At 43.0% G+C, this 10,507-nt stretch overlaps 1 protein-coding gene across 3 annotated transcripts in view; it reads right to left on the bottom strand.

Moving 5' to 3' along the window:
- The window catches only part of mtrf1 (mitochondrial translational release factor 1), a 30,787-nt gene extending 20,511 nt beyond the window's left edge, over positions 1–10,276 (bottom strand). The window contains exons 1-3 of one of the 3 annotated variants that reach the window (XM_059650458.1): positions 10,218–10,276; positions 5,963–6,416; positions 1,878–1,969 (exon numbers count right to left, since the gene is read on the bottom strand). In XM_059650458.1, the coding sequence (XP_059506441.1) occupies positions 1,878–1,969; positions 5,963–6,371 (501 nt within the window). In that variant the 5' untranslated portion in view covers positions 6,372–6,416; positions 10,218–10,276. Of the gene's footprint in view, positions 1–1,877; positions 1,970–5,962; positions 6,417–7,260; positions 7,363–10,217 lie in introns of those variants that run through there. The other 2 variants (XM_059650457.1, XM_059650459.1) reach the window with 2 other exon arrangements.
- Between the last annotated feature and the right edge of the window lie 231 nt (positions 10,277–10,507).

Below are 10,507 nucleotides of genomic sequence, written 5' to 3'. Positions count from 1 at the left end.
CAATACTTATATTTATATATATAAATTGTGGCAGCACGGTGGCTCAGTGGTTAGCACTGCAACCTCACAGCGCCAGGGACCCGGGTTCGATTCCAGCCTCAGGCTGTGTGGAGTTTGCACATTCTCCCCGTGTCTGCGTGGGTTTCCTCCGGGTGCTCCGGTTTCCTCCCACAGTCCAAAGATGTGCATGCTGGGTGGATCGGCCATGCTAAATTACCCGTAGTGTTCAGGGGTGTGTGGGTTATAGGAGGATGGGTCTGGGTGGGATGCTTCAAGGGGCGGTGTGGACTTGTTGGGCCGAAGGTCCTGTTTCCACACTGTAGGGAATCTAATCTAATATCTACACTTGGAGAGACACGGATTAATAAGGGATACCCAGCATGGATTTGTTCAGCGGACACATTTGAGTGACGAAACCAGGAGAGGTAATGCTTTTGCTGCAGTCTGCGTGGACTTTAGCAAGGCTTTAGATAAGGTCCCTTTAAGACTGGTCAAGGAAGTAACAGCCAATGGAATCTAAGGCAAAGTGGAACGCTGGATCCAAAAGCAGCTGACAAGCAGCAAGTAGAGAATGATAACAGAAGGATATATCTGTGACTGGGTCTGTTTTATGTGGAGTTCCACAGGGCTCAGCGCTAGGTCTCTTGCTGTTTATTGTGTACATTTACAGAGTATGATCAAGTCGTTTGCGGATAACAGGAAAGTCGTCAATATGGTAAATAGAGAGGAGGACTGTAATCTTGTAAAATAGAATCATAGAGTCCCTACAGTGCAGAAAGAGGCCATTTGGCTCATTCAGTCTGTACTGAACCTCTGAAGGGCATCCTGCCCAGATCCAAACTCCGCCCTATCCCCTAATCCAACACTTACCATGGTTAATCCACCCAGTCTGCACATCACTGGACATTACAGAGAGTAATTTAGTGTGGCCAATCTACCTAAACTGCAAAATTTTGGACTGTGGGAGGAAACCAGAGCACTCATCTCCTTGTAGACATTGGGAGAACATACAAACTTCACACAGAGAGTTGACCATGGATGGATTCAAACCCGGTTCCCCAGGGCGATGAGGCAGCAGTGCTAACCACTGAGCCACCGTGCCGCCTGCTGCAATCTGCGTGAAGGTATCGGCAAACTGGTCAGTGGACTGAAATTTGGCAAATCAAATTCAACCCAGAGAAGTGGGAGGTCATGCACTTGGGGCAGGCTAATGAAGCATGGGATTATACCATGAACGATAGAGCCCTGGAAAGTACAGCAGAGCAGAGGGACCTCGGATGCAAATCCAGGGATCCCTGAAAATATCAGCTAGTTAAGGCGGCATGTAGGATAATTGTTTTTTTTATTAGCTGCTGGAACTGTATAAAATGTTGGTTAGTTAGTTAGTGGGGTCCTGTGTGCAGTTCTGGTCACCACATTACAGGAAGGATATGATTGTACTAGAGAGGGAACAGAGGAGATTCACCAGGATGCTACCTGGGCTGGATGGTCTGAGCTATGAGGAAAAGATTGGATAGACTGGGCCTGTTTTCCTTGGAGCAGTGAAGATTGGATTGAGGTGTAAAGGATTATGAGGGGCATAGATAGAGTGAATAGGAAGACACTTTTACCATCAGTAGAGAGGTCAATAAACAGGAGGCATAGATTCAAGGTAAAATGCAGAAGGCTACACTGAGACTATAGGGGAACACTGCCTGTAAGAGTGTTTTGAATCAGAAAATCAGAACAATGGGCTCAATGTCCTTCCTATAGGGTCAAAATTTATGCTTCTTTTTAGTTAAAGGAATTTCTGCATCTCTTGAAGTCAGACAAGCTATCCAACAAACGAAATGGACTTTTTTTTCGGAAGAATTTCCTGGATACCCATTTACACTCACCTTTCCCTGTAAAACCACAATGCTTTTGTTCAACTGCTGCTGTTCTTCAAGGACCAATGGTATCAACTCCTGGTCATCTCTGGCCTTCAGACCTGAAAGCAAATTGGTTAAAAATTAGTAGTAAATAAATGCTTTAAAAGTACCAAAGAAATTGAAAAACCTTTGTTGTTTAGTTTCAGGTTCTTTGAGTTTCTTGTCCAACAGCCACAATATAGCAGTTCTGGCTAGTCTACACATTTGTAGGGCTACATCAAACATGAAGTGCTCAGTATCTACCAAACAGCAACTCAGCCTCACTTGCTTCTGCTTGACTCACTCATGTCATCACCATTCTCAGCTTTTATGCAGAATTTTACAGCACAGAACCCGACTAATCACACCATGATCAGTTAGTGTTAAAGCTTCACATGAGCTTCCTCCCACCCTACTTCATCTCATATCCCTCTATTTCTTTCCTGAAATGTTGGAGCAGAGATAGGCCATTCATCCTCACAAGCCTACTCTGCCATTCTAGATTACGGTTATACAGTCAAAGAGATGTACAACATGGAAATGGACCCTTCGGTCCAATTCGTCCATGCCGACCAGCCGTTCTTAATAAATCGCGTCCCATTTGCCACTATTTGGCCCATATCCCTCCAAACCACTCCTAATCATATACCCATCCAGATGCTTTTCCAATGTTGTAACTGTACCAGCCTCCATCGCTTCCTCTGGTGGCTCATTCCAGACACGCACCACCCTCTGCAAGAAAAAGTTGCCCCTTAGGACCCTTTTAAATCGTCCCCCTCTGACCTTAAACCTATGCCCTCAAATTTTGGATTCCCCACTCCAAGTAAAGATGTTGGCTATTCACCCTTCCATGCCCCTTATGATTTTATAAACTTCTATAAAGGTCACCCCTCAGCTTCCAACGCTCCAGGGAAAACAGCCCCAGCCTAATCAGCTTCTCCCTGTAGCTCAAACCCTCCAATCCTGGCCAACATCCTCGTAAATCTCTTCTGAACCCTTCCAAGTTTCACAACATCTTTCAAATAGCAGAGTGATCAGAATTGCAAACAGTATTCTAAAAGTCGCCTAACTAATGTCCTGTATAGCCGCAACGTGATCTCCCAACTCCTATACTCAATGCAATGTCAAATAAAGGGAAGCATACTAAGTGCCTTCTTCACTATTCTACCTACCTGTGACTCCACTTTCAACTAACTATGAACCTGCACTCCAAGGTCTCTTTGCTCAGCAACACTCCCCAGGGACTTAATAGTAAGTGTATAAGTCCTGTCCTGACTTGCCTTTACAAAATGCAGCACCTCACATTTATCTAAACTATACTCCATCTGCCATTCCTTGACTCATCTTCCCACCTGATCAAGATCCCACTGTACTGAGGTAACCTCCTTTTGCTGTCCACCTCCAATTTTAGTGTCATGTGAAAACTTACTAAGCATAATCCTATGTTCACATCCAAGTCATTCATGTAAGTGATGAAAATCAGTGGACCCATCACTGATTCTTGTGGTGCACTGCTGGTCACAGGCCTCCAGTCTGAAATGGAACCCTCCACCATCTTCTGTCACTACCTTCGAGCCGATTCTGTATCCAAATGGCTAGTTGTCCTGAATTCCATGTGATCAAACTTTGCTAACCAGTCTACCATGAGGAACCTTATTGAGCGCATTACTGAAGTCCATATAGATTACATCCACTGCTCTGCCCTCATCGATCCTCTTTATTACTCGACCAAAAATCTCAATCAAACTAGTGAAACACGATTTCCCACGCACAAAGCCACATTGACTATCCCAAATCAGTCCCTGCCTTTCCAAATACATGTAAATCCTGTCTTTCAGGATTCCCTCCAACAACGCGCCCACCACTGATATCAGGCTCACCGGTCTATAGTTCCCTGGCTTTTCCTTACCAGCTTTCTTAAATAGTGACACCATGTTAGCTAACCTCATCTACCTCCACCATTTTCTCATGCTATCCCCTTATTGTTTGATGGTATTGGTATCTAGAAACCCATTGATCTCTGACTTGAACCTGCTCGATGATTTGAGTTTCCGCTATACTTTTGGATGGAAACTTCCAAGAGTTAGGTGGCAAAGATTCACTGCTCTCTGAGCAAAGAAATTCCTCCTCATCTCATTCCTAAATTATCAATCCGTATTCTGAGACCTTGGGTCTTGGTTTCCCCATCCTTCTCGCATCTATTTTGTCGAGTCCTGTAAGAATTTTCTATGCTTCAATGGATCACCACTCATTCTTCCAAATCCTAGAGAATACAGGGCCAGTCTCCTCAATCCCTATCTCTGTGTAGGGCAACCCCACCGTCCCAGAATTAGTCTGGTGAACCACCCTTGCACTCCTTTCTATAGCAAGTATATATTTTTTAAAAATGGATCTACATAAGTACAACTATAATATTGGCCTCAATTATTCTATGATATTGAGTTCCACATTCTCCAAGGACATTTCTCCTGATGGAATACTTCATGATGATCTCAGGTTTACAGCACCTGGATTTGGTCTCAGTGACAAATGACCTATTCTGTCAAACTCTTTCACGGTTTTATACAGCTCTCTATGAAATCCAAACTCAGCCTTCTCGTGTTGAATGTTTCAACTTTGATGCTCTGGCAATTAATCGGCAAAATTTGTAATTATACAAAGTCCTCAATAAAGAGAGACCCAAGAGGCTTGTGGGATAGTGGCAGTGTTCCCACCTCTGGGCCCAAAGGTTCAAATCCCACTTTTCAAAATATGTCTGAACTGGTCAATTAAGGCAAATTAATTCCCTGAGGAGAAACAGGCATGGATCAGGAGTTGGAATGGTAGGGTAGACAAAACAAGAAGCAAAGTTGGATAAAAGGCTAGTCACGAGGACGCTGATAAAGCCAGAAAAGGGTAATAAGGGTCAAGTGATCCAGGAAGGGAGTACCTGATGGCTGGAGCCTCTGGCACTGATGGAGGGCCATGGACACAGGGTTACAGAAATGTGGAGCACATCCACGAGCAGAGATCACATTCTGGAATCGAAAGCCAGTGGAAAATTAAATGCCACACTTTCACAAAACCTCAAGTGAGGTTGCACCATATTGTTGAGGATTCGAACTTTTTAATCAGATAAATTCTTAGCCAGACAAGAATGGCTCAATGCTGACAGTGGGTTCAATCAGCAGATAACTGCTGCATTCACCAAATCTGCTATCCCAATTCTCTACTGTGCAGAGTTACTTTGTGCTGTTTGAACCTAGTGCTGGTACCATGGTTATCAATGACTTAAGAAACAAAACAATTTCATGGCTGAAGGTGTATCAGTCTCGTAAGTCCTTCCCTCTTTATGTGCTTCCCTCCACATGACCAGTTCTGGTAATATCAGGAAGATACTGGAACACCAGATATTGTAGCAGGAATAGACCATTTGCATCTACTCTGCGATTCATTAAAATCATTGTTGATCTGGTTGCAAACTTTGCTCCACTTTCCAGTCTGACTCAAACTTTTGACACCCTCATCTGACAAAAATCTACCTACCTCAGCCTTGAACAAAGACAAGGCTTTATCTTCTGCACAAGAGAACTCCATAGTCTAACAATCCTAAGGGAATGCATTCCTCCTCATCCCTGTCTTAAAGGGGAGACCTTTTATTCTCAAACAGCAATTGCATTTTGAGCTATCTAACCCTATCGCAGCCACCTGCTGGCACACAGACGTAGTCATATTGCTACAATCCAATGAATTTAGAGAAAGGCTGTTTAGCCTAACTGCTCCATGCCAGTGTTTATCCTGCACACAAACATCCTCCCACACTGTCTACAAATCCCTCTGTGCTTTTATCCCTCATTTAGTTTCTTCTTAAGTGCATTATCTGCTGTTCAACACAGGAACAAGTTCCACATTCTCCTGCGCACCCAAGTTCCTCTTTAATTCCCTCATGGATTTCTCAGTGGCCTCTGGTTTTAGACTCTCCCACAGGTTGGTTTAAAACAGCCCACAACTGGAGATCATTAAAAGCAACAAAAAAATGCCAAAGATCAACAAAATGATAACAACGCCAAATACAAAAGTGGAACTTTCATTACTATTGTATATAGATTCCAATTCAAGCAAATCTTTTTCTGACGACTGCAGCTCTTCCAAAACTGAGGCGAGGGGAGCCAGCCTGACATGACGTCTGCTTAATAACTTTCCATCTTCCTCGTGTGACTGGTTGCAATTCAGTCTGTTTGTGATTTCTTTGTACTCGTCTTTCAGATCATCAATGTACTTCCTCACAGCTTCCAGCTGAAGTAGTTCACTGAAGTCATTATGACAGTGCCTCTCTGACTGGGGCCTGTAAACATTTCCAGGGAGACGCGACAAGCAAAATCTGCCAGTCTGTCTACATGTCGTTATATTTTGCGTCAGCTGGCAAAAGCGTCTGCAGGTCCTCCCAAGATGACCCTGCCTTCGGAGAGAGTTGCTGATGAACCAGCGGAGTCCGTGTTCCATAATCTGAACGACCCGTCAAGCTCCAGAAGAGGATGGTATGGTTATCTGAGAGAGTCAGGAGAGTCAACAGATCAGTTGGGGCTGAACCCAAACAGCGTATTGTCAGAAATTTGGCATGCAACATTTTGAAAAGCCTCAAAATTGGAGTAGGTGTTTATTAGTGAGAAGGTGGGTTAATCTCCTTGCGAAAGAGAAGGTTAGTGGGAGATTTAATCTCATTATTCACATTAGGAAAGGGATGATGTATAAGAAGAGAGGATTTCCATTAGCAGAGCATCAGTAGCCAGAAGGTACAATGATAAAGACCATAAGAGATAGGAGCAGATATAGGTTATTTAGCCCGTCAAGTCTGCTCTGCTGTTCAATAAGATCATAGCTGATCTGATATTCCACAGCTCCACTTTCCTGAAAGTTCCCTTGATTCCCCGACTGATTAAAAATCTCTTGGCCTTAAATCTCCTGAATGACTCAATCTTAACAACCCTCCGTGGTAAAGTCTTCTACAGATTCACCACCATCTGAGAGTGGGAACTCCCACCCATCTCTGTCTCAAATATGCAAATCCCGAAGAGCTAGCACTGAAATGGAGAATTATTGTTTTTTTCTCCACTGTTTTCTTATGATCCTTAATGCAGTTGTTGATGAAAGCGTGTTTAACAGTAACTTCCAGCAAGAGACTGGATAAATATTAGGACAGAAGTAGTTTGACCATTTGCCTCCTTTAAGCCTGCTCCACCATTCAAATAGATCATGGCCGATCTACTTCAACTTTATCCCCATATCCCTTTATATCTCTACTTTCTACTATTTTCAGTTTCCAGTACATTCAATGAATGCACCTCTACAAATTTCCAAGATTCTCCTCCCCCTGGATGAAGAAATTCCTCACCTCAGTCCAAAATGACTTGCGACTTATTCTGAGACTGGTCCTCAGTTCTAGACCACAGAGCCAGGGGAAATAACACAGTGTGGAGCTGGAGGAACACAGCAAGACAGACACCATCAGGGGAGAAAAAAGCTGACCTTTCGGGTCAGGACCCTTCTTCAGAAAGGGCCAGGAGAAGGATCCTTTATGTCCTTGTCCCATCAAGTCCTGCAAGAATTTTGTAATATTCAATGAGGTAAATTCCTCTTCTTCTAAACGCTACAGAATACAGGCCCAATCTCTTTAAACTCTCCTCACAGGGCAATCCTACTATCAAAGTGACATATTTTGTGAACTTTTATTCCTATTCTTTAATGGTAAGTATATCCTTCCTTAACAAGGAGACAAGAAAAAATATCATTCTTCTTTTAAATAACCAAGGTAAATATGTTTAGCAAAAACACACCATGCATAAAGCAAGTGAGTTTCCACACAAAGGCTACATATTTGAACATAGTACAGATTGCTCAGTATAAATTGATCCATCCCTTTCTGCTAATAAACTCCCAACTGCCTGAATTATAACAGTAATGAAAGCCTTTTTAAAAAAAAGAATTGAAATGGAGCGCAACTGCGACTTCAATCACGATGTAATTGACCTTTAGTAAGTCAGATGAAAAAAAATGACCATAACTGAACAGAAATAATTAACTGAAACCAGACTGGGAATTTATTTTTAAAAAGTATGTTTTTTTTTAAAATCCTGACCATTAACATCTTTGTGAACTGTAAAACTATCCAACAGACAAAATTTTGTAGGTGGCGTGTGTACATTTTATTACATTGGCTCTGGGGATTTCTATAATCTGTCGTTTTGTGGAGGCCTCGATAATCACTTTAGTTTAAGGCAGGGCCATTAACAGAAAGTAAAAATGACTTAAAGGCCATTCCTGTCAGGTATACCTTTAAAATAACCTCTCAAGATGTATCAAGAAATGACAGTTTTTATGTTAACCACTGTGAATGATTTTAATTGATTTGAAAGCAGGATGAGATTTTAGAAATTACATGTGCAATTGGTCAACTATAGATTGATGGGCCCAATGTTGTTTTTCTACTGGGAGATAACAGAGAGGGACAGCAAAGCTTTAATTTAGCCATGGAATTTTTTATGTATTAAGCATATATCTCATGTACTTTTCTGAGTGCAATTAAGACATCGGGAAAGTGATTTTTATTTTGTTTTCTTTTGGCACAATTGTCTGTTGCAAAGGACCAAAGCAGAGCGGGTTTATCAGACCAAATACTGAAAAAAAACCCACTCTTAAAATGAGCAGTGATCAACTTTCCCATCTTCCCATACAAGGATGGTACAGTTACCAATGTATCCCAATGGAGAAAAATCTAAGTGTCTGTATTTCTATTTGCTGCTTGGCTTGTTATGTTATGTTTGGCAAATAAGCTGATCCCTCTTTTGGGGGGGGGCGGATTTTGAAGCTTCAAAAGGTCAATGTGTGTGCTGTGATCAATGATGTGCATTAGTTACTTAAACAAAACCCTTTAACTTTTTGGTTTTTTATGTTAAATAATAAAGTTGAAATTGAAGGGCAAAGGCAATAGAACGTACAAGATATTTACAAAAGCCTCCTGAACATTCTCATGGGGATAAGCAGGAAGAGCCAGAGGGGACAGCAGATAGTTCTCTTTCATAGAGCTTGCACAGGCATCAGTGGCCTCCATCTGCACTGTAAGACCCTATACCACAAACAGAGGGAATGGATCTGTGTATATTGTCATCAATATGTAGTATGTTATTCAGCATTAAGGTCTCAGTATGTTTTCCCATGAATCACATGGGAACCATCTAACTTCACTCTATTATTGAGCTCAAACTCCACAGCCTAATAGTTACAGTGCTTCAAGTATTTCTCAAATGTTGTGAGGGTTTCTGTCACCTCACAGGTTTGCACGCAGTGGTCCTAACAGCCATCCTTAAAGTTGCCTTAGAAACAGGATCAGAGACTAAACAGGAAAGAATAAAGAACGTAATTTGGGAATAAAAGCACTGACATCCCTTCTGTGGAATCCAACTAGTGAATAAGTGGCAGATAAGGAGCAAAAGTGAGATGCTTGCTGTGTGGAAGACAGAGATCCTGTCCAACCAACCTCCTGGAGCTCTTTGTGGAGCTATAAAAAAACCTTCTGGATATCAGGAACCAAAGGGATGACAAGGTGTGGAGCTGGATGAATGCAGCAGGCCAGGTAGCATCAGAGGAGCAGGAAGGCTGATGTTTTGTGTCTGGACCCTTCTTCAGAAGTGGGGGAGGGGAAGGGGGGAAGCTCTGAAATAAACAGATAAATAGTCTGAGATACCACCTTGTTATCTCAGCCACTGGCATCAGCAGTTCCTACCATGTCTAAGAACCTAAGGGATTTGTGTCAGAATGTGAGCAAAAGAAATTAATTTTAAAAATGGGTTAAGTGGAGCGCCTCTGACAGAGATGAAAAAAACTGAGGAGAGATCAGCAGTTTGGTAACCTTAGGGGGAAGGGAGGGAACGGCAGGGGGTAACCTTGGGGGGGGGGGGAGAGGGAGGGAGCAGCGATTCATAATTCATTTTCTGATGAAGGGTCTAGGCCCGAAACGTCAGCTTTTGTGCTCCTGAGATGCTGCTTGGCCTGCTGTGTTCATCCAGCCTCGCAATTTGTCATCTCGGATTCTCCAGCATCTGCAGTTCCCATTATCTCTGAAACAATTCATAACTGACTGCCTTTTGTACGGAAAGAGAATCTGTGCCAACATTGGCACCAACTAACACTGTACAGAGCGCACACACACATATATATTCACCCACAGAAACACACACATATATTCACCCACAGAGACACACACACATATATTCACCCACAGAGACACACACATATATATTCACCCACAGAGACACACACATAAACCCATCCCCTCTCTCACATTCGCCTCACCTGAAGCGGATACCCCACGCATGCGTACAGTCCATGATTACCGGAGCACTCTGGGAAATGTTTGCAGAGACTACACGTCCCGGCAGGCTGTGCGAACGGTCCTTCCTGCGTGAGACGACTTCCGGAATCTGAGCCCAGAGCAGCTCCTTCGCAAGTGGCTGCACCTGAAGGACCTGCAGCCCCAAGGTCACTGAGGCTGGGGAGAGAGTGGTGCACATGGGGTGTTGTCCAACTGGAACTCGGTCTAGACCCAAGGGAGCACATAAATCACCAGTTCACTCCCTGTCATG

The sequence above is a fragment of the Stegostoma tigrinum genome, chromosome 12, assembly GCF_030684315.1.
Source record: "Stegostoma tigrinum isolate sSteTig4 chromosome 12, sSteTig4.hap1, whole genome shotgun sequence".
In the NCBI taxonomy this organism is placed as follows: domain Eukaryota; kingdom Metazoa; phylum Chordata; class Chondrichthyes; order Orectolobiformes; family Stegostomatidae; genus Stegostoma; species Stegostoma tigrinum.
Note: the sequence above shows the minus strand (reverse complement) of the source record. Positions and strands in the feature narration are given on the sequence as shown.